The sequence below is a fragment of the Sorex fumeus genome, unplaced genomic scaffold (genome assembly GCF_029834395.1).
Source record: "Sorex fumeus unplaced genomic scaffold, SorFum_2.1 ptg000036l, whole genome shotgun sequence".
Classification (NCBI taxonomy): Eukaryota; Metazoa; Chordata; class Mammalia; order Eulipotyphla; family Soricidae; genus Sorex; species Sorex fumeus.
The window spans coordinates 5,554,197-5,578,617 of NW_026606093.1; the positions used below are offsets into that span (position 1 = coordinate 5,554,197).

The 24,421-nt window shown below is 51.8% G+C and overlaps 1 protein-coding gene across 1 annotated transcript in view; it reads right to left on the reverse strand.

The window, feature by feature from the left end:
- IQSEC3 (IQ motif and Sec7 domain ArfGEF 3) overlaps window positions 1-24,421 on the reverse strand; it is a 106,231-nt gene that overhangs the window by 42,887 nt on the left and 38,923 nt on the right. Inside the window, exon 3 of the mRNA XM_056117741.1 lies at window positions 4,940-5,219. Coding sequence (XP_055973716.1) covers window positions 4,940-5,219 — 280 coding nt within the window. The remainder of the gene's footprint in view (window positions 1-4,939; window positions 5,220-24,421) is intronic.

The window sequence follows — 24,421 nt, forward strand, 5'->3', positions numbered from 1 at the left end:
TCTAGGAGGTTGGAAGCTTAGGGCGGGGCTACCTGGAGGGAGTTTTCCTACCGACACAAACAAAAGATGTCTAGCTTGGAGACAGTGGGGATGCAAGAGAGGACGGACTTGAAAATTAATTCCTCCCAGGTGGTATCAGAGGCTCAGAGGTTTGGTTTGGAGAAAAGGTAGAGAAAAGATGGGGGTTATGTGGATTCTGAAATGATCCATTACAACAGACTTGGCAGACCAGTGGACTAGGGGGAAAAAATGATTGTTCAAGAATCATTCTAGCCCAAAGAATTCAAAATTGGTGCATCTAGTGGGGGAAACCCAGGATTGGGACCCTTAGATTTTAGATCTCAAAAACCCTAGTCAGATCCTGGGCCCAGCCTTCATGTCTTGTGTTCCCTACGCCCCCATGAAGTTCCTCAGTTATTTCCCCTCTTTGGGTCCTTTGCACACCTTCTTCATGGAGGCACTGGGGACAGGGTGATGTTTGAGTCCTGTGTCCCAACTTCAAGGAAATGATGGGGGGCAGGTAGCTAGGTGCATGGGTGCATGGCTGATCAGGGGCAGCCCACGCTGCTTGGGGTGGACATGTAGAGGAAGAAGCACCGTAAGGAGATCTTAGAGCAAGAGAAAGAGGGTGGAGCCAAAGCAGCAGCATTTGTTATGGGCAGGGGCAAAGGGAACAGCAGATACAAAGAGGCCAGAGAAGTCAAGCAACTTGGCCCCAAATCACGCAGTTGGTTGGCACAGAGAACAAAGCTCTGTATCCTGTAAGACCTGTATGTGTGCTATGATTTTCATCACTTCACTCCACTCTGTGTTTTTCTTTTTGGGTCACACCTGGCAATGCACAGTACTCCTGGCTCTGTACTCAGGAATCACTGCTGGTGGTGCTTGGGGGACCATATGGGATGCTGGGAGTCGAACCCAGGTCGGCTGCTCACAAGGCAAATCCCTACCCGCTGTGCTATCGCTCCAGCCCAACTTCACTCCACTCTTAATCCCTGTCGACCTTCTTCATCCCACCCCAGCCCAGGTCTGCTCTACAGAGAAGCCAGGGAGCATGTGTGACTCCCCAAAGCCGGAGCCTACCTCCCTTCAGACCAGCCTCCACCTCTCCTGCCTCATTCTGCTGGCCTGAGGTGTGACCCCTCTATTGGAACTATGCCACCAACCATAAAAGACACACCCCTCTAGAACCAATCAGAAGCTGCACAGTTCTCCATATCCTCCCTATGCTGCCAGAAATAAACAAAATCTCCTGCCCAAGCCAAAGCCCCAGCTTCTGGGTATTAACTGGATTCGCCTTAAATGGAATAGAATCTCTTTGGGGCCATGCTTTTCCAGCAGGAACCATGCTTTTCCTTCCTCTTTGGTGCCTCAATCCTTGGCTGCTTTGCGCTTGTAGTTCAATTTTTTAAGTGCCAGCATATACAGGGGTTAAAGTGCTTGCCTTGCTCTTGGCAGATCCCAGTTGCATCCCCGGCAAAACATATGGTCTCCTGAGCACTGCCAAGAATAAGCCTCTGAGAACAGAGCTAGGAGTAAGCCCCGAGTACAGCCAGATCTGACCCCAAAACCAATAAATAAACAAAATAAAATTTCACTGGATGAGCTCTTACTAATCCTGAGATTCTCTGCTAGATGCTGGAGGCAGGATACAAAGATGATTAAGAGCAGTCTTTGTTCTGGAGCACCCCATATATCGGGAGGACAGAATTGACCCCCTGGTTACACTGCCATGTTCCAGGGAGACTGTCTTCCAGACCTGGTGTGAGCATTACGAACACCCCAGAACTCACTAGTCATAACAGAACATTCTGTTTCTAATAGCTCTGATTGTTACTGAACTAAACTCTTCTGTTCCTATCACATTAATCATTAATAACATGATTTTTGCTTGGAACGGTAGGAAAGAGAAAGCTACTGGGCCAGAGAAAGGGTTAGTGGGTAGGGTGCTAGCCTTGACCAATCCAGGTTCCATCCCTGGCACCACATTAGGTGTCCTGAGCCCCACCAGGAGTGATTCCTGAGTGCAGAGCCAGGGATCTCAGTTAAGTTCTGAACCCCACCAGGTGTGGCCCAAACATTTTCCCCCCACTTCTGGCCCCCAAAGAGCCAACTATGTGCCAGCTTTTCCATATTCACAAGTTATTTTCAGGGCCAAAAAGAAACTCGACTACCTGAGCATGTGTTTTGCATGCAAGTGGCCTAGGTGTGACCCCCAGCACCACAGGTCCCATGAGTACCTCAATGGTTGTTCCTGAGCACTGAGTCAGGAGCAGCACCTGAGAATCACTAGCTGTGCACCCCCAAAATAAAAATTTAGTTTTAAAAAGCTATTTTTGTGTCTACAGTTTTCCTTATGATCCCAGCAATCCGTTCCTATTCTCTTCTCAGAGGAGTCCCGAGAGACTCGGCGTTCTGATTTGTTATTAAATGCGATCCCCCATAGCCAGTAATCGGTGTGCTCTTCCCTTCTTCACCCTCCTGCGAAAGCAGCCCTTGCTTGGCAGCTACTTCACTGACTTTCTCATCTTGAGCCCACAGTCAACAGAAGTCTCAAGGCCCCACTCTTAGGACCACACCTGCCCATCTTAGTCTAGAACTTTAATTTTTTCTGCATATCGTTTGATCTTCCCCATAACCCATATCCTGATCAGGGCATTGGCTGATCAGGTCCTGATCAGTCCTGTTCAGGGTATTGGCTGCCACCTTTCCAGTCAGGTAAGTAGCCCTTGCCCACAGTGGTTGGACTGCGCAGGACCATGGACAGCTCTCCACTTGCTTTCTGGGGAAATTGACGTTGCTAGAAAATTCCTTTTTATTTTATTGTGTTTTGTTTGGGGGCCACGCTCAGCAGTGCTCAAGGCATTGCTTGCTCATGCTCCTGGCTCTTCACTCAGGAATCGCTTCTGGTGGTCTCAGGGGACCATATGGGATGCCACGGATTGAACCCAGGTTGCTTGCATACAAGAAAAGCACCCCTATCCACTGTACTATCCCTCTGGCCCCAGAAAATTATTTAAAATATTTTTTCTAAGGGTCACATTAAGTGGTGATGAGTGGAAGGCAGGAGGCAGGCCAGAGCCACTCCACATGGTCATTACTACCGTACTTGGGGTCTCCAGGCCACACCTGTTGGTGTTTGGGGAGTCAGGTGATACTGGGGATAAAACTCAATCCATTTGATTGTACTGTTACCAAATTCACAAGGTAATTCCTATCTTGTCCACACAACAGCATGGAGGATTTTGTCCAACACTTAACTGAAAGCCAGATGCCCCATCTATAGCTACTCCCTAATCCAGAATAATAACTCAGAATTAGTGTCAAAACTGAGAAATAACTAACTGGGTTTGACTCAGCCTAAGTAACCTTTCTCTTGGCTTCCTTTCCCAAGACTTCTCTTGGGTATTGCTTCTTTAGCCACAGAGCTGATCCTAGTAGGAAGCATATTACTGTTATGGGGGAAGGTGGATAAGATGGCGGGAAACTCTGAACAACGGTGGAGGGAAGCTGACACTCTAGTACAGGCTGTGGTGTTGGCGTGTTTTATTCATGAGACCCTGCCATAATTAATACTGTAAATCATGGTGCTTAAAATAACATGTAAAAATGGTCCTTTAGAATCAACCCATTTAGAATTAGAAGGGAAATTCTAGGAATTGGAGGGCTAGAACTGGGGTTAAGGTGCTTGCCTGGCATACCCCGGATTTAGTTCAATCCCCAGCATGGCATACGGTTCACACTCAAAGTCAGAAGCAACCCCTGAACACCCACTGTGTCCCTGACAACGCACACACAAAAAAGAAATTCCAGCTCTAAATATGAGTTTTAAAATGACTCAAAGTCTAATTTCCAAATTTTGCTGATAAGGAAACCAATGCCTACAGTGATTGTCTTGTCTTCCCAAACTAACGGGGTTCCTTCGAGTAAGAACCAGAATTGTATATCCCTTATTTATTTCTCCAAGTTCAATGCTCTTTCTTTGGGGTGGTGTGAGAGGGCTCTGCCAAGCAGCACACAGGGCGCTGGGGTGCCATTCCTAGCAAAGCTTGACTTGTTGGTGAAACATTAATGCTTGCGCAGCCCAGCCATGCAGGGCTGCTCTAGCTTGGCGGTGCTGAGGGCCACTAGGGGACCACACATGGTACTGCTCAGGGGCCACTAAGATACACTCGGAATTTCTGGGAGGGACATGTGACATAAGGGATCAAATCTGGGGCTAGCGCATGTAAGGCATGTGTTCCAACTCTCTGAGCTACTTTCTCGACCTTCCGTGCTCTTAATACTGAATCGTGATGTACATCCACTCATGTGCACACAGTTCCAGATCTTTCTTCAAGCCTCTTAACTGTCTGAGACAAACGATGGTAATCATGCCTACTTTTGTAGTGTTACTGGGGATTGCACAACAAGTTCCTCCTCCTCCTTCATGGACCTGACCTCTCTCTGTGGGATTTGCTTCCAACAGGGGAGCTTTGGACTCCCCCAGTCTGGGTGGGATGGGCACCCTCAACCCACCCTGCATGGCACCACTGTCTTCACACCTTTGAGTCTGTATGTGCCTGGGCCTGGGGGTACCCCATGGACTGGCCACATGCTGTGTTGTCTCTTCCAGCAATGAGCTGATGCAGAGACACCCCAGAGAACAACAGACCGCATGCCTGCAGGCTTATGGGGCAGGCAGGCAGGGGCCTACCTGTGAAGCGAGGCAGGAGCCCTGGAGCTCACTATTTCAGCCTGGTACTGCCAAGGCGCTGCTCTGCTGGGAACCAACTAGTTGCCCAAGGAACTAGGGCGACAGGAAAGGTGGTGTCCTAGCACTTTACCTAGCCGGAAAAGAAGGTGTGCCTGCAGCACAGGGGAGCCCAGCCGGGAGATGCTGGCACCTCGACAGACCCGGCAGCCACCCTTCCCGCCCCCCTCGGGAGGCCCTGGGTACCTGTTTATTCTTTAGGTCAAGGGAGAGCTCGTAATCGGAGGCGGCGGGGGCGTGGTAGCAGAGCGCTGTCGCCAGGCCAGGCTGCAGCTGGCCCGGGGAGGCCGCGCGGTGGGGGCCGGCCCGCGGGGACGCACCCCCCGCCCCCGGCCGCTCCTCCTCCTCCTGCAGCTCCTGGGCTTGAGCCTTCGGGGCATGGGCACTGGGTCTGCCGGCCGCCACCGCCGCCGCTGCCACCACGGAGTCCTCCGTGCCCCCACTGGCCTGGGCGCAGGAGCCATCACTGTGAACAGAAGGGCAACGGTCTCGGTTGGGGGAGCGCGGAGGGGTTGCATGGAGGTGTGGGGGCAGGGGACACGGGGACACCGGCCTGGCCTTTCAGCATGGGCTTTTCTGGGGGAGGGACGCTGGACTGGTGTGTTGGGGGGGGAGTGGGGGGTTCCTGCTGGTCTCTGGAGGGAGAAGTTACCTGGGCAGGGGAAGGAACCTGAACTCGGGGGACTGTGTCCCCAGCGGAGAGAAGCAGCAGCTCTGGGCAGTGCGCACGAGCCTCTGCTTGGAGGCACCCTAGGAGGGTGGACAAGCAGAGGGTCCTTGAGCAATGACGCGGCCTCCAGAGAACCCTAGTTCCCCGTCTCTGATGTGGGCATAATAATGGTACCTACCTCCCTCGAAAGTGAGAAGGATCAAGTTATTGAAAGCTGTAAAACCGCTCCTAGTGGGGGGCCCTGGCCCAGAACGGTCGGTTCGACAGCTCCCAGACCCTGAAGGGGAAGCAGGTCCAAACCAAGACTGCCCCATCTGCACATCGCTCAGATGAGGCTCAGGGAAGGGGTGCTGACTTGAGCATAAAGGCCCCCACCCCGGGCCAGTGTGCTCCCTCTTTGCTTTGTTTTGTTTGGACTGACCTGTAGCGTGGAGGACTCTGGCTCTGCTAGTTGGAAGGAGGCATCACTTCCCCCAGTCTTCTCCCTACCTTCCCCTGGAGCCCCCGGAAGGCTGAGACCTTGCTGCTGATCATCTGACTGCTCTAAGGAGCAGCTGCTGGGCGAAGTAGCCAGCCCCTCGCCTGTCCGTGAGAGTTACTGCACTCCCACCCTAATATTGCCTTCCCTTAAGCCTGGGGCTTAGCCTCTTCCTCCATGAAGCCTCCCCTGGGGATCCAGCTTTCTCTGTTCTATTTCCTAGAACAACATCTTTTTCACAGAAGAGGCAAAGCTTTACAGTTCACAGCCTGGGTCCAAGTCCAAGCTCTGCCACACTGTGGGCTGTCATTGCTTTATTTCTGAGCCCCGGTTTCCTGTCCACGTGATGGAAGAATGTGTACCTACCTTATGGGGTGAGGGGTGAAGGAAAGGGAACCAACTTGGCTCGTGAACACTGCCCAGGGAACCAATCTCTGGGAGGTGCACAGTGTACAGAGCCAGGCAGGGTCCATGCTCAAGAAATGTCAAATGGCGCGTCACCATCTGCCCCCTTCTGGAGGCCACTAAGTCCTGAGCAGATGAGGAGAGCTCAGTAAACACTTGTTGCTGGCTTGGGATTGGATTGAAGAGCGAACGCTGGCCATGAGGCTGACCTTTCCAGTGGACAGTGAAAGAAGGATGGGTGGGAAGGGAAGCTGAGGCCTGCTAGTCCAGCCTTTCAGTCCTCCTTTAGACAGTCCAGGAGGTGGAGTGTCCTTGGTTAAGGATGAGGAAACCTCCGAACATCTTTCTTCCAAGGTTTTGCTCCCCCCCCCCCCTCGCCCCCATAAAAAGTGTCTCAAATCCAGAGAGTAAAACCTCTTTCTGTTGCCTTCACCTAGCTTTGGGGGGTGGGAAAATGTTCCTCCTGGAGTTAGTCCATAGCTGCCACCTCCCCCAGGCCTACCCCCCTCAGGGAGAGCTCACTGGCCAGCCCGAGCAGGCAGGCCTCAGGCTTCCTAAGAGCCCCTCCCTGCTCACGCATATTTCTGCATATTTCTTCGCTCCATCATTTCTTTGATGGGTGTTAAGGCAGGCTGCATGGTTAAATGGGTGCCCTGTGACATGAGTTTTCACCAGGATCATCAGGAAGTTATTTTTAAGATCTTTCTTTGTCTCCTCCTATGACAGGACATGCTCGTTCTTCCTGCAGGGCACAAGGAAACATCCTCTCTCCCAGCCTGCCTCCAGGGCCTGAAGCAACCTGGGCTTGTCTTGGAACTGTCCTTGGTTCTGATCCCCATGAAGGTTTTTAAGACTTCAGAGAACCGGTGACTAGTCAGGACCACAGATACCTTTATAAAAAATAAAATAGCCCCACTCTTTTTTTCAGATTGCTATGATATGCTTTTAAGAGGTACTGATAGTTCCACTTAACTAAGATAATGGGGGAGGGGGGCTAGAAAACCCAACATTCTCATTTCATACACAGAACAAGTCAGGTGCAAAAGTACCCACTAGAATTGAACCCCAGTTCCCAAAGCAATGGTCTGACCAAGTGTGAACTGTTTGGGCTTATTCTGAGTCTCAACTTTCTTCCCGAATCGACATTTCTCGGAGTCCTTTGTCCCAAATAAACTGCTTCCATTAACATCAAGTATTTTCAAAATGGTTTGTGAGTCACCTCCTGGATACAGATAGACAAAAGCCCGAAAGCCTTCTCAACTGACTTCATTTCTAGGGGCTGGGAAGCCCATCACTGCAGTCTCCAGGATGAGCAATTTTGCATGAGCGTGAATACACACAAGCTCTGCACACACAATGCTCTCACGAGCTCTGTGGCTTTGGGCAGTTTGTGTCCTCTTCCTCACCTCTCGCCCGAGGGAAGTTTCCAACTTGGATCCTAGTGTTGAGGCCATAGGGTACTCCAGCCTGAAGGTTTCAGACTCTCTCACACATAGAACCAGCTCTTCCTTTGCTCATCAAGGTGTAAAAGGACCTGAAAGTCAGTCATGCTCGCAGGTAGAGATTGAAAGAGTCAGAAAGAAGACCTGAACTTGTGTGGTAGGAGGTCTGAAAATCCAGGTTCACCATCATCAACAAAAGTAAAAAATATGGGTTTTGGGAGGCCGGAATGATAATAATGAGACAAGGTACTTCCTTGCATGTGGCTGACCCAGGTTCAATCCCCTACATCCAGTATGGTTCCCTGAGCACTGCCAGGAGTGATGCCTTAGCGCAGAGCCAGGAATAACCCCTGAGCATCATGAGGTATGGCCCCAAAACAAAACCGAAGAAATGTGACCTTTGGTGCATGTCAGGAAGACCTGGACTTGAATCTACAATTCTACTTCCTTTGGCTTCATTTCTTCATCTGCAAAGTGGGCATCACACTAAGTCCTCTGTAGCATTGTTGTGATGAGTAAAGAGAACTCACAAAGCACTTATTACAGTGTCTGGCACACAGTAAGTATCGATAAATAGTGAGAGGGTGCTGGTTGTATTCTGCCCTGCAACTTCACAGCATGGAAGTCCAGAAGAGTTCCTCATTTAGGAATGAGAAATTCCTATGTGGATGGGGCAGTAATAGCACTTATTTCTATATTCGAGATTCTTCCTGGCTCTCGAGACTAAACTCCAGAGTCTTTGGAGAGAGGAGTAAAGGTAAGCTTGCTCGCTCCTGTCCTTATTTTTCCACTTACTGGAGTAATAACGGTAAAAGGCCTTGATTACAGGGGTCATTAAATCATGGAGGCCGTTGCCTCTGAGGAATCTGCAGATTCCCCAACTATCAGCAGACCTCCTGGCTGTGCACCTAGCCATACCCACCATAATATTGGGCATTTGCTACATGGAAATTTGGCCAATGCATGTGTATGCATTTGTGCTTTGGGTACTTTTTCTGGGATCAGCGTAGTCCTGGTTTCAGAGCCTCTATCTGGCATAGAGTATCAATAGTATGGACCTTGACTTTTCCTTCTCTGCACCACATCTATACAGATGGTCCTAGGGAAGAGTTTCAATCCTCCGTCCTAGGCTATCATAGTTAGGAAGCCCATCTTCTTCCATGAGACAAGTCATTCCATTCACAGTCTCTTAGGGAAGTGGAAACTCGGTGTTTCAGCATCCACTATATCACTATTTCCCAGACACAGGCTGCATCCTTTTTCCTAGGGTCTGCTGAGCTAATTCATATCATCAAGCCACCAAGCCTGTTAGGCTGTGTGTCAGAAAGACAGCCAGATGCTTGGACAAGAATCATGTGGGAGGAATAGATTTGCCTTCAGGAAATCAAGAAGGATTCTTGAGGGAAATCCTGGTGAACTCAGGCTGGCTCATAAGGCATCTTCCTATCCCTCAGGCCCCATATTCAGTTGCAAAAACAGATTTCATGAAATATTCAACTGACCAGCAATGACCATCATTGTGGACATAGGTGCCAGACATAAGCATGGGGCACTTATGTGAGGAGGTGAAGAGTAGAACTTGGGAGAAAATGAGAGACATTGTACAACTCTGAAAGTCTGATGATACGGATACTGGTGCTTGGAAAAAAAAAATCCATGCAGGATAGGTCATGCACAGGAACCAGAGGGTTTGAGTATAGGAAATAAAAGCCTTAGAAACTGTGAAAGTAAGCAGTATCTTAGAGGATTGCTGTGTGTGCTCAGGATCCATGTTAAAATATCACATTAAAAGGGAGCCACTAATGGGGGCTTCCAGGGATGCTGGTGCTGACTTGGCCAGTCCCCAGCATTGACGAATCCTCTGGAGTTCCAGTGACCATTACAGTCTGTCTCTCAACTCTCCCATCAGAGTTCACGCCTGAAAAAGGAGCTTAAATACTAAGCTACCACGTGGTTATCCTGGGTTCCACACCCCTGCACTGCATATGGTTCCTCCAAGCACTAGAGCTCACTCCTGAGCACAGAACTAGGAGCAGCCCCTGAGCACAGTTGGGTGCAGTTCCCCCAAACTCAAAAACAAATTAGTAAATGAGCAAACAAGTAACTGCCATTCTACTATTCAGAACGCATCAATGATTTTTCTAATGCTGCTTCTATAAAGCCCACCAGGACAGACTCAAGAACAATCATGATCTCATCTCAGCCTCCATTCCCAGTCTCCTACCCACCACTCTGTCTACTCTAAGCATCTCTCCAAATCTGCCCAGCCATCTCAGACCATAGTACCTTCCACATGATTTCCTTCTGCCTGAAATTCTTGTCATCCTCATGTCCTTCCCCTCCCACCCACACCTGTCTCTGCCACCCACTCCTGTCAACCTTTAGGACTCACTTGTTGCCCCAGGAGCAGTAAACCTCACCTTCAAATGTGCCCTAATAATCCTGCTCCAGTAAGCTTACTCTTGCCTCTGGATGAGCAATGACTACTTTGTGCCCTAATTAATTACTGATGCGTAAGTAATGTCCCATCCACCATACTGATGTGTAATGTGACGACTTTGTACCAGAGCTATTTATCAAAGTGGGCTGGCTCATAAGGCATCTTCAATAAATGTTGGATGAACGGGTGGATATGTGGATTAGTGGATGGATGGATGGATGGGTGGATGGATGGATGGATGGATGGATGGATGGATGAGAAAGTGGATGGATGGATGAATGGATTATAGATCAGTAAGTTGGTGGAAGGATAGGTGGATGAGCGTATGGATTAATGCATGAATGGATGGATGTACAGATACATGGATGAATATCATTTCATCTCTATTACCCCCTATGGTAAAAGGCAGTAAAGAAAGGTTGGGGGATGTGCTTCTATCAACACCTACTACTTGCATCGAGAACTACTGCTTTCTCAGCTCAGAGTGCTTTTGGAAACTGGTTTTGAGTGTTACCCTCATTGGCCCAACCAGGGATTGTCTCAGTTACACAGAGATACTTGAGCCAAAGTAATGTCCTACCAAGGACCGTCCTCGGACAGGACAGCTAAAGCAGGGATTTAGAGGCTCACCCATTTGACCCAAAATGGGGCAGAATTGAGAGTCATTCCCTGCAGGGAGCTTGCAGTGAGATGCTGCTGTTAGCCCTCCATTGCACTGGATTCCTCCTGTTGCCCTCCCCCCCCGCCACATTCTGCTCCTAGCCTCCTTTCTAAGAGTGTTTGTCCCAAGTGCATCCTTACTAAGTATTCAACGCCCTCAACTCAGATTCTGTCTCCCAAAGAAACCAATCAGAGATGAATACTCAGCTTTTCTTTTTCCGTCTCATTTTCTTGACAGCCAGGATCACTCTGGTCTCCCATGCCCAGACCCGTCCAACCTCTCTTGGTTCCAAATGCCTTTGATAAGGACTCTGGGCTCCCTTCCCAGAAAAATACACACGATTGTACACATGCCAAATTTTATCTCCACACTCAGAGGCTCTAGAGACTCTGAACCCAAACTGAAAACACTAATCTGGAGAGCTGATTCATGCAATATCTCCCATATGTTGGGGACAGTGCTGAGGGCTGCAGACAGCTCTGATCACATAGCAAACATGGCTGGTGCTTTCAGACACTGGTCAGGGTTACCCTCCACATAGATGGAACCCTCATTTATTTGTTTCTTTTTGGGGGGATTTTTTGGGGGGTCACAGCTGGCGATGCACAGGGGTTACTCCTGACTCATGCACTCAGGAATTACTCCTGGCGGTGCTCAGGGGACCATGTGGGATGCTGGGAACCGAATTCAAGTTGGCTGCGTGCAAGGCAAACACCCTGTCCACTGTACTATCGTTACAGAACCCTCATTTAAAGGCAAGATAACCTGAAAGTTCCAACTTTCTTCAGCAGCTTACTAGTTGGTTGATTTTGAGTGCTTTGGGTCTTGCCCTTGCAGACTGAGAGTATCTTCTATCCAAGAGAGCTGTAAAGATGAATTAACCTCATCAACAGTTGGTTACCATAGAAAAAGGCTTTCTGTGACAGCAGGGATCCAAGCTCACACACCTCCTGGTAGGAGCAGACTTGGTGTGGGGAGTGTTCTGGGCTCCCTAGCAGATCCTGTGGAACCTTACTGCCTTGTGCCAGGAACCAAAGAAGCCACTGAAGAGCAGTGTGGGGACCAGAAAAAAAGGCAGATGGTCTTCTTAGAGGGGGGAAATTCAGAAGAATGGTTCACCTAGGCCTACTCCCAGGATCAGTCTTCTTTATTTGTATTATTTTTTGGGCCACTACCAAAGATGCTCAGGGGTTACTCCTGGCTCTGAACTCAAGAGTCATTCCTGGTAGTGCTCAGGAGAACATAGAGGATGCTGGGGATTGAACTGGGGTGACTGTGTCCAAGGCAAGTGCCATCTCCACTGTACTATCTCTCTGGCCCCAGAGTCAGGCTTGAAAGGTGATGGCCTTTGACACAAACATGAAGAAGGGAATAAGGAGCCCGAGACTGCTAGGGTTGATGGCGGTGAGTGGTATGTGGGAGGCAGTGAGAGCAAGGCTGTGTTTCTGCCTGGACAATGCTGGGAAGAACAGAGAGCAGAGAGTTGCTGGAATGTGTTTTGAAGGCTGGAAGGTTTCCCCAGAGGGCCTAATTGGTTATACTAGACTCTCTCAGATTCTCCCAGTCTTTCCCAAAACTATTCTGGGCTAAAGAAATGGCATTTTTGGAGGCTGGACCGAAAGCACAGCGGGTATGGCATTTGCCTTGCATGTGGTCGACACGGCTGACCCCTCTCAGAGAGCCCAGCAAGCTACCGAGAGTATCTTGCCCTCATGGTAAAGCCTGGCAAGCTACTGTGATATATTCGATGTGTCAAAAACAATAACAAGTCTCACAATGTTACTGGGCCCGCTTGAGCAAATCGATAAACAATGGGAGGACAGTGGCAGTGACAGTGGAGTGAGAGCACAGCAGGTGGAGCGTTTGCCTTGCACGCGGCCGACCCGGGTTCGATTCCCTGCATCCCACAGGGTCCTCTGAACACTGCCAGGAGTAATTCCTGAGTGCATGAGCCAGGGTGTGACCCAAAAAGAAAAAAAATAGAAAATGACATTTTCCAGACAAAACCTTAACATTCTCATCTCACAATGTCTCATCCTTGGCTAAAAAATTTTCCCCCAATCTCCCTGGGATCAATCAAGTGATCTAAAACAGTGAGGTCAGTTTAATAAAAACATCAAACAAGGAGTCCTGTGTCCTTGGGGGTCTTGGAGGGAAATGCAGAGGGACTGAGGGGAACAGACAGCCGGTGTGAGAGATCAGTTCCTTCTGTGCTGACTCAAAGAATGAGCTAAAAGATATTGCCGGCAGGGGTAGGCTACATGGAGGCGGCAACCCCTCTGCCCTTGGTACCCCTGGAAACCTCCATCACTCTGCTGCTCTCTGACCCAGTTTCTTCATGACATGGAGCAAGGAGCTTTGTCTCCTGAGAGGACGAAGTCCAGTGTCCTCAGTCTCCTTCCTTGGGGCCTGGAGTTGCATTACCATCAGGCCTCCAGCCCCCTGTTCTCACTCACCCCAAACGACACAGCCCAACCCTACCTTACATGGGGGAGAGCAGCGGGTAGAGCCTTTTCTTTGCACATAGCCAACTCAGGTTCGATCCCCAGCAGTCCAGGTGCCCGCCAGGAGTAATTCCCGAGCACAGAGCCAGGAGTAAGACCAGGAATGATTCAGGGCCAGGAGTAACCCCTGAGAATCTTCGGTGTGGCCCCCAAAACAAATGAACAAATAAACAAGCCTGACTCTGGGAGTAGGCTAGGTTTGGAGCGGTCCCCGAGCAGACATAAAATAAACCTCTCTTACACTATTTCCTCCATGCCTGTCCCTTTCCCCATCCCGAAGTGACTCCTTGACCTTCATTATTCAAGTTGGACGTTGGGTCTCAGAAGAAAAAACGTCTGGAGGTGGGATCCAGCCATTTGCAAAGGCCCTTTCTGATTCCGTTGCCTGGGACAGATCTGCCCAAAGCCCTTGAGTGTGACGCCCTCCCCCTCCCCTCCCCTTCTCCCTTCCCCTCCCCCTCTCCCTCTCCCCCTTCCCCTACCCCCTCCCTCTCCCTCTTCCTCTCCCCCTCCCCCTCCCCCTCTCCCTCCCCTCCCCCCTCCCCCTCTCAGCATGGGAACTGTAGCCTTTGGCCTCACAACTTTTCTAGGCCTGAGTCCTAGACAGAGTTGGGTCTGCAGGTTCATGTCCGAAGGCTCCCAGGCCTTCCCTGGGCTCCAGCCCCTCCTTCCCCGGGGCCTCACTCTCTGTGGCCACAGGCACACTGTCCCCAGATGCACGCAGTGGACGCACCCTGCTTCACTCGCCCCTGTGGCAGCATCGGCACATGGCACGCTCCAGATGCCTTGTCTAGGAACTTGCTCAGAAGACCTCTCTTGGGTCTCCCAAAACGCACCCCCTGGAATCCCCACATTCTCGAATGTTCGCCTTTCTCACAGATTGGCATGGACCTGTTAGCAAAGCCAAGCTCCGAGACATCCTGTCCAGGCCTCCCCTTTTCGAGGGCTCGCACACCCTTTCCCGAATGCATGCCTCGCCCTGCCCCCACGGAATGAGCTGAGCACCTGAATGGAGCCCCGGTTTCCCTGCCCCTGACTGTGTGGAGCGCTGGAGGGAGACATTCCCGGCTCCTGCCTTTCTTCCTCACTCAGCCCAATATCCAACTGGGGCTCCAGAAAGGTCCCCTTTGTTTGTTTTCTTTGTGGGCCAACACCTGGCAGTGCTCAGGGCTTACTCTTGGCTCTGTGCTGGGGGCATCACTCCTGGTGGTGTCCTCAGGGATCAGACAGGGTTGGCAAGCAAAGCAAGAGCCCTACCCACTGTACTATCTCTCTGGCCCCAGAAAGGCCACCCTTAAAACAGAACAGATGGCCCAGACGGGAAGGCATCGCAGCTGACCTCAGTATGCCCACACGGCTCCTGAAGCTCCACTGAGAACGACAATACAAAATGAATAAATAAAATAAAATAAAATTGAATGCACAGTAGAAAGCCTCCTGGCTGACTCACAGGGCGCTTCGTACTTATATCCTAGTGAACTCCGGTTTTTATTTCAGCTTTTTCCCCCTTTTGTTGTGAACTGCTTTATAATGCAAATATGAATAATATATGTGTGAGGTTTAAGAAAAGAAAAATATTCTCTTATTCCCAACTCAAAAAACATCCCTCGAGAGTCCTGGGCTGCGTGTAGACCTCCTTCCCTCTGAGGAGTCCCTGTCCTGAATTCGCATCTAGCGTCGCCTGGCTTTGCCCGAAGGGCTCGTTCTCTCCTTGTTTTTACGTAAGCCTTAGCAGGCCCCAAGCCTTTGCAGCGCCTGCATGGGGGAGGCGTTAGCCCTATAATGTCTTTGGTGACCCTCAGAAGACAAGAAGTTCCTCTCAGGGAATATGTCCTCACAACGCTGAGATGGTCGGACTGGAAAGATAGTGGTATCAGACCACTAGGGCATACCCCTTATTACAGACTGGAAAATATATTATGGTTCAGAAAAACAATGGGGACCAGAGACAGTATGGGAGTTAAGACATCTGCCTTACATGAGGCTGACCGTAGTTCGATCTGCAGTGCCATAAATATTAGCCCTAGCATCACCAAGACTGACCCTTGAATAGCACCAGGTATGGCCCAAAGCAACCCTTGCACCGAAAGAAAAAAAGACAATGGACTTAATCTTATTTATTTTGGTTATTTTGGGGGCCACACCCAGGGATTATTCCTGGCTCTGTGCTCGGGGACAATTCCTGGTGATGCTCAGGGGCCATATGTGGTGCTGGGAATTGACCCTGGGTCAGCCACGTGAAAGGCAAATTGTACTAGCTCCCCACTGTACTAACTCTAGTCCCTGGACTTGTTCTTGAGGGGTCCCTTCTGGGGGCCCCTGTGGTATGGGGCGCATAGGGGTGGTGATCTTTACACGGAGCAGGGTGGTTGTCAGGACCAGCTAGATACAGCTCACGGAAATGAAGGTGGCACTAGAGGCCATGAGTCTAAGGGCAGGGCCAGGTGCGACATGAGGGCAGGAGTGCCTGCAGGTCCCGAGAGGGGGTGCACATGTGCACCCAGGCACTGTCGGCCAACTCATCATCTGAGGCAGCCCTGTGGGCATTCCAGGGGCACAGCCTATACCAGGCTGCCCAGGAGAAGGTGGGCACCGTCCTGACCCCATGTGTCCTTGGCCATATCACATCACCTACCTGCTCTCACTTGTCTCCTAGGAAAGAAGACACGGGGTAAGAGAGAAGAAACACTCAGTAAGGTTTGAGTAAGGAGCAACTATCTTTTATTCCTTTTCAGGATTTCCAAGATGCTCTTTTGTTAAAAAAGAAAGAAAAAATGAAATATCAACATCCTATAAAAGAGAAGTGCAAACGATGTGACTTCACAATTAAAGGCTAGAACGTGAGCTATCTGGGTTTTTGCCTGGGGCTGTCTTAGGCTTGAGTGCTTTGAACTTTTCTGTCTAGCATATATTTTTGTTTGTTTGTTTGCATTTTGGCCACACCTGGCAGTGTTCAGGGCTTACTCCTGGCTCCAGGCTCTAGGTTCACTCCTGGTAGTGCCAGGGGGACCATCTGGGGTGCCGGAGACCGGCCCCAGGTTAGCTGGTGCAAGGCAAATGCCCTGCCTGCTGTACAGTTGCTCCAGCCCCTGTGGTATAAGCTCTGAAGCTCCAAGTTAGAACGATGCCAAAGGAAGCATAACCAGAAGGTAATCAGGACTGGGAGACGGCCGAGTGCCATGGTATGAGATTGATGAGCAGACAGACCTGCATGGTTAAGACCCGAGTACTTGCTCCCCGGGTGGCTCTGGGCTAGCTCCTGATGGCTCCTTATAACTTCCTGGCACCTGTTTCCACATGTGTCAAGTTGATTTTGCTGTGAGAGGCGCCTCTACTGACACCCATTGATACTTGCCATCCTTATTCCAGAACTTTCATGCTCCCCAGAGTTCTGGTTCCTGAGTGATTGCTCCCTGGGTTGCAAAGACCTCATAGAGTCCTTCTTAGGGTGCTGCCCCCGCCCAGTCCTATGAGGGTGACCATCACAGACCTGGCACAGAGCCTGAGACCATGCTGTGGGGCAGGAGTGGGGGGCAGGGGGACTGTTTTCTCCTGGCCAAAAGCTTTCATTGCCTTCCTGCGCTCCCAATCCCCCAGATCAGCTTCCTTCAACCCAGCCAAACAGGCATTTCTTCGGTGCAGAGTCATTTCCAGACTCAGGTTCATCATCTGCCAGGGGGAGGGGCACTAGGGGTGTGCAGAGTCTGGTGTGTGTGTGTGTGTGTGTGTGTGTGTGTGTGTGGAGCAGGAGTCTTGATACAAGAGATGGCAGAATCCCCAGCAGCCAATGGCAATGCAATGCTCAGGACATCTCGTTCCCATCTAGAGGGAGAGTCCCTCTGAGTCCCCCCACCCCACCGCCCTTCCCCCACCCTGTCCCTTTCTTGATCTTCATCTTCTTTAAAAAAAAAAAACTGGAGTGGAGAAGAGCATCCAAGCAACGCTCAGGGGCGCAGGGAGCCATCCCAGCAATTCCTGGCAACTGGACCATCAGTTCACTGCAAGGACCCAAGGATGCAGTGTTAATCAGGCCCAGCTGTGCCAGGCTTTACACAGTCCACCCTGATGATACTCAGGGTTTTCTAAGGATGCACTCTGAGATGCCTGGGCATCCCTGGTGCCAAAAGTCAAACTGTGAAGGGAAGCCTGCTTCCTTTCCCACTTCCGTTCATCACAGTATCGCCGGCCCCTCCCTGTGTGCCAGAGCACCCTGACCTGCAGGTGTTCTACACCACCCTGTTCCCTGTCAGTCACCTCATACCTCGCCACTGGGCCCCACATGCAGACAGTCCCCTGTTTGCTTAAATATAACCTGAACCTTGGGCCAAGAGCTCAGCTTTTGGAGGAGACTGGGTTGGCAATGGTACCTTAAAAATCAGATTTTTCCTCCCTTGTTTCTCCCAGTGCATATCTTTGTCTCTTCCCTTTGTGGGGCAATTCTATAGCGAAATCAGAGTAAGCTGCATGCTTGGCATGTATCCAACACCTGTCCTACCTCTCCAGGCCCCTGACATTACATTTTTTTTTCTTTTTGGGTCATATCCAACCATGTTCAGGGATTACACCTGGCTCTGCACTCAGGAAGTACTTTTGGCGGTGCTCAGGGAGGAGGCCATATGGGTGCTAAGGATCAAACCCAAAGCAAATGCACAACCCACTGTACTATTGTTCTGGCCCCAACATTAACTTTCTCGCAGGAAGCCCTTCCTGATGTCCAGCCTCAGTCTGTCACATGGCAGCAGAAACCACTCGTCAACTGAGCAGAATCACCGTGTCATTTCCCACCTTTGAGTTTCACAGCTCATCCAAAAGGGAGAAAGGGACAGGAGAAGACACCCTGGCTTTGGGAAGCAGCCACTCATGAGGGGGAGTCCCCCCACAGCAAGCCAGGTGAGCAGTTACTGCTGGGCCCAAAGCTGGCTGTACCAGCAGAGTTCAACCATCTCCTCCTCTGAAGAGAACTGGCCAACTGTCAGCTGACATTTTTCTGATAAAAGGCCTTTGTTCTCGAGCTCACTGCCGTCTGCATGCTCATGGCAGTGTGGTGCTGGGAAAACCATTTCCCCTCCTGCCTTGATATTTAGAAAGTCTCCTTGCAGGCCTGTTGGCATTGCTTGATTGCTATGCAACTGGGTTTTTAGCTTCTTTGATCTCCTTTACTAGTTGGTCCTCTGTTCTCTCTCTCTCTCTCTCTCTCTCTCTCTCTCTCTCCCCCCCCCCCTTTTGCAGTCAGCGCTTGGTATGGCCTGGGCAAGGTTTGACTTGACATCGGAATGACTGCCTCCGCCCACCCCATGCCCATCACCTGCCACCCCAAGAAAGGGCTGGCCCCCCTCATGGTGCCATGGTCCTGAACACAAAGCAGCTCATTTCATCCTCCCAACCAACGTGAGAGCCAGGTTACTCTTCTGGGAGGGAACAAGAAAGAAAAGGACACAGAGAAACTGGTCTGGACAAACCACCCGTCCTCAAACATGAGTCCACATACTAGCCAGGGCACAGTATCCTAAGGAGAAAATCAGAAATCAGAATAAGACAAAGATTTCCTCATAGGCTCTAAATCTGGTGTGTGTGTGTGTGTGTGTGTGTGTGTGTGTGTGTGTGTGTGATGCGGGGAAGGCGTGTGATGTGGCATATGTACAGAACGTGGCATGTGAGTGTATGTGACGTGGTGCGTAGGTGATGAGGTATATTTGATGTGTGTGTATCTGATATGGTGTGTTGTAGTGTGTCTATGTAATGTGGGATGTGTGTGTGTATGATGCGGGGTGTGAGTCTGGTGTGTGATTGCATGTGATGTGGCATATGTATGTGGGGGAATGTGTGATGTGTCTGTGTGGTGTGTGTGATGTGGGCTGTGAGTCTGTGGTGTGTGTGATATGGGTTGTGAGTCTGAGTGGTATGTGAGTACATGTGATGTGATGTGTGAGTGCATGTGGTGTATGAGTGTGTGTGATAAAGTGTGTGTGTATGTGCGTGAGATGCGGGATGTGAATCTGTGGTGTGTGTATGTGTGGTGTGTGTTGAGATATGGGATGTGAGTCTGTGTGCTGTGTGTTTGTGTGTGTGTAATAGGGTGTTTGGCGCAGGGAGGGCGTGGGATGTGGCATATGTACAAAACGTGGCATCTGAGTGTATGTGATGTGGTGCATAGGTGATGCTGTGTATTTGATGTGTGTGTATCTGATGTGGTGTGTGTTGGTGTGTCTATGTGACTATGCGATGTGGGACGTGTGTGAGATGTGGTGTGTGAGTGCATGGGATGGGTCTGTGGTGTGTGTGTGTGTGTGTGTGATGTGGGCTGTGAGTCTGTAGTGTGTGTGTGGGGGGAAGAGGTGGGTTGTGAGTCTGTGTGATGTGTGAGTGCATGTGGTGTGTGAGTGCGTGTGATGTGATGTGTGTGAGAGAGAGAGATGTGGGATGTGAATCTGTGTGTGTGTGAGAGAGAGAGAGACAGAGAGAGAGAGAGAGAGAGAGAGAGAGAGAGAGAGCTCTGGGGGGTGTGTTTCTCCCTGAACTGAACAGAAAGTCAAAAAATCATGCAATACAAGGCTTTTCTCATAAGGTCTGGCACCAAGAGCCAGGGGACCCGCACAGAATTGTCGGTACTTTGGAGTCTGTTCCGCCTTTCATGCTTCCTGAGTGTCACAGCAGAAACACAGACGGGCAAAAGGCACAGAGAGGAAAAGTGACAGACCACACAACTCAGGGGACCGGTTTCTCTAGCTCCAGGGTCCAATTCTCCCCCGCTTCCAGGTGATCCAGCCTTAGCATGGCGCCCCCTGCCCCAGTGCATTTGGCAGGACCCCTCGGAGAGCCCTGAGAGAGGTGAGGCAACCCGCAGCTCCCTGGCACTGCAGAGCCGCCTGGTCCAAGCCCCCAGAGCCCCAGGAATCTGGCCAGAACCCTGCAGCACAGTGGTGGGAGCAGGATGCCCAGCCCTGCCCGCGCACCTGATCTCAACCCCACAAAGCCTCAGGGAGCCCGCACTAGGCTGCAGCTGCTGCACAGGGCACCCCAGTCCTGACAAGCACCGAGCCTAACTGCTGTCCGGGAGGCAGGCAGGGGGGCCCAGGGGTGGGGTGTGGCTGGGAGGGATTCGGCGCCCCCGGGAGCCTCTGCTGTTTCTGGAGGGCCCAAGTGATGCCCTCGCGCCCAGGCCCAGCTGTTGGAAGACTAAACGGCATCGATTGAGAATGTAATTGCTTGGTAATCACTGAGTAAACACTGCCGGGGCCACTGATCCAGCTGGGGAGGGACCGGAGGAGGCAGGCTGCGCTGGCCACAAGCGCTGGCTGCGGTCGGCTCTAGGTGATGCCATCCAGGAGAAACGGGCATAAAGCCTCTCGAATACCTCATCGAAACCCCAGCACTAGAGGAAACTCTGCAGGGCGACACCCTAAGACAGTAACAGCGGATAACGCCACATGACTGGATTTAGGTTGTTTTTCCCTCTTGATAGTTCGGATATGTTCCATGTCTTCAGAAACTTGCACGTGGAACTTACAATCAGAGCAAATAGATGCTATTTGAGGTTGAAAGAAGTGCCGGTGAGATCTGTGCTCTTTGGAAAAATGTATAGATGTATATATCACAGTACAACAGAAGCTGAGTGACCACCCCTCGGCCGCGGGTAGAGGAGGCTGCCTCTGGGCGGGAGGTGGGGCCCCGGGTGGTGCGGTCCCAAGGAAGAGCTGCTCCCTAGCCAGCTCTTCATCTGGAAGTAGGAAGAGCCTCTCTCAAAGAATTGAGATAAAAATATGGAACGCGCTTAGTCTGACCTCCTGCATGTTCAATACACATGAATATTAGTGTGTCTTGCACTGGGTGGGTGGGGGCGGGCAGTGAGGAGGGTGGGGTCAGGGCCAAGCGCTGTCATTTCAGGCTGGGGCACTGCCCTGCCAGCTCCTTTGTCTGCCTCCCCAAGGCTGGACTTGCTCTTGCTTCCCCCTTTCAGGACCCCCGCCCTCCTTCCATTACCCTAATAGCCCCCTAGCCGTCTTCCTCATCCTGGTCCCATGCCACCCCCGAGACACACGGGCTGCCGTTCAGCTCCGTGCTAGGAGGCGGCTGGCCCGCTCCAGGGTCATTGTTCCGAATGTCATGGAGAGTCTGGGCTCGAAACTAGGGCTGCAATTACCAGCCTATTCAGTTCCCCAGAATAACGGCCTGCCATCAGCTGGCTGTGCAGAGGAAGTGGGGAAGGGGACAAAGCCTTGGCCGGCTGCTCCCACTGCCACCCCAGCCTCACCTGAGGACAGGTGGCCTGCTCGGGGAACCTCTCGGCACAGAATAGACGGAAGCTAGGGTGATGCGACCTGCATGGCCCACATCCAGGGCCTTGACCTGCTCATCCCTCTCAGGACACCCCAATCTTTGCTGCCTGCCCCATGGGCTCTCTTCCACTGGACTCCAGCTTTCAGACTCACTCCACTTTAACTATTCCCATTTGGGGGGCATTGCTCCCGACCTCAGCGTCTCAGCCTGCGTTACAGAGGAGGGAGAGGCCTGCTCTTAGCTCCTTTGGAAGAGGGTGGGGATCACTCATGGACCCCAGAATCTCCCCACCTGGAGGGTTTGTAACTACATCTTCCCTTCTAGGGGGCAATGCCACTTCTGGGGTGCACCGGAAGATCCCATAGGGTGGTAGTAAAACCAGGTGCCATGGGGGTGCTTTCTGTTCGCATAATGAAAGAAAGTAGATTTGGGGACGGGGCCACTGATTCTTTATTTTATTTTTATTATTATTATTTTGGCTGAGACCGACCACTGCAGGCTCCAGATGAACCCAGAGACTCAGGATTCAGGCTAAGCCCCACTGCTTGGAGTAGGGGGCAGGGAAGGACAGGTCCTCAACCCAGGGCGGGCCTTGGTCACCACCGAGGGAAAGATCAGATCTGATTCCACACGCCCAAGGGCCCAGGTGCCTGAGTCCAGCTGGCTTAGCACCAAACCCTTACTGGCCTTTCCTACAGAGACCACGGACCCCTCACAGGATCCTGAGGGGATTGGCCAGGACCTGCGGGGCTTCTGGGAACCCAGGCTGGGGCGGGGGGAGCCTGTCCAGGCTCGGGGTCCCACAGCCCAGTCCAGGGTCTCCTTAGGGGGGGTCCAGTGGAGTGTGGGCCCCTCACACCCGGTGGGACCTCAGGCCTGGTGTCACCTTGCTGCATTCTTGCGGTTGGAGAGGTTTGGGGTCCTCCCCCGAGGCAGGACTCTGGTAACAGGGAAGGGAAAGGGGGCGCAGGAGGGTCTGAGAGCAGGAACATTGGGAGACTGAGGGAGGAAACTTCTTAGGCTGAGCCCCCCGCCCGCGGGAGCCAACCACAGACAGAATGACAGACACAGACACTGTTAGACACTCAGCAAGCAGCCAGAGGCCTTCTTCTTGGAGAAGCTGACACGCTGCCGTCAGGTGGACAGACAGACAGAGGGAAACATGCTCTAGGAAACAAGCCAGACAGACAGACAACACAACCTTGAATAGCGGGGAACCGAGGCAGAGAGCCGCTGAGTGTTTGGACCATTGTGGAGACAGGGACCTCCAGGCCCTGCTGTCTGCCTTCAGGGGGAAAAGTGTAGGAAGCAGAGCTGAGGGGTGTTCCCTGAGCCAACCCAGGAAGGTCCCTCACCACCCACCCCTCTGCAGAACCCTCTGCCTTCTCTGAGGGGACACGAGATCGCAAATTGTCTCCCGCCCAGTCTCAAGTGCGGGAAAAACCTGATTTCCTCTGTCGGCTGGTCCTCATGAGGGAGCAGCGCCCCTGCCAGACAACATGCCCTGCCCCCCCACCCCCACGGTCCCTTCCCCACCAGGGTACAGGGCAAGCAGGAGGGCCCAGGAGGAAAACTCCAGTGAGAAGGTCTGTGGCCAGTCTCTCCCCAGGGCTGGGCTTCTGGGAGCACATGCTTCTCCTGGGTGCTCAGTGGGTGCAGAGGGCCCACTCCCCTCTCCTCTGCCCAGGAGACCTCACTCCAGCAGACGTGGGGGACGCTTGAGATGTGACTGAACAAACGCAGCTTGTGGGCGGCACTGGAGTCTCCAGCTCTTCCTTCCCATTGCTGTTCTCCCTGGGGGCTCCCACCAGAGGCGAGTTCCTCATGTGTGTGACAGCCTTATTTGTCTCTAGGGCTCTGAACTTGGCACAGAGACATCCCAGGGCGATGGGGCGGGGGGGGGGGGGTGGCCCAACACTTGGGCTTCCCTTGGACCTTCCATTCTTCAACATGGGTGGCTTCAGGGAACAGCCCTGCCTCCCTCAGACACGAGGGTCAGGATGCTGAGGTGCCCACTGGGGCAAGGGCACCCTTCGCCTCTAGTTTCTCCCTCAGAGTCCTGCCCTAGCTCCAGCCCTCATGACCAGCCCCCTTTTAAGAGAAAAGAGCAACTTTCAGAGCATGGTCTTCCGTCCCCAGTCTCTACCTCTCATTATTCGCGGGTATTTCCAAGGACTAAAGTGATCATAAAATCACTGAACCTTAAGAAAGAGCCAGCATGAGGCAGTGGTGGCCCCAGTGCAATTCCGGGCCTTGGCGTGTCCTGGCTGTGTGACTGGGCATGTGGGCTGAGCTCTCAGGTCCCTGGTCTCCTCTCTCCTGAGACAGGGACAAGAAAAACCTTTGAGGGGCTGGAGAGATAGCACAGCGGGTAGGGCGTCTGCCTTGCACGCGGCCGACCTGGGTTCGATTCCCAGCATCCCATATGGTCCCCTGAGCACCGACCGCCAGGAGTAACTCCTGAGTGCAGAGCCAGGAGTAACCCCTGTGCATCGCCGGGTGTGACCCAAAAAGCAAAAATAAATAAATTTAAAAAAAAAAGAAAAACCTTTGACCTCATCAAGTGGCTGGGGGTCCAGTGAGATTCCACATAAATGTGACTTTCTGCAAAGACCATTCCCCTCATCACACAGAAGAGGAAACAGGGGCACCTTCATCTCCACAGTCTGAGCTGCAGGGGGGCCAGCTTTAAGTCAGATCTAGAACGTCATGAGTGCATGATGGAGAGGACAGAGAATATGTAGAACTGAGGCAGGTTGGTGGGGACAGAGATCAGAGAGCACTGAGGGTC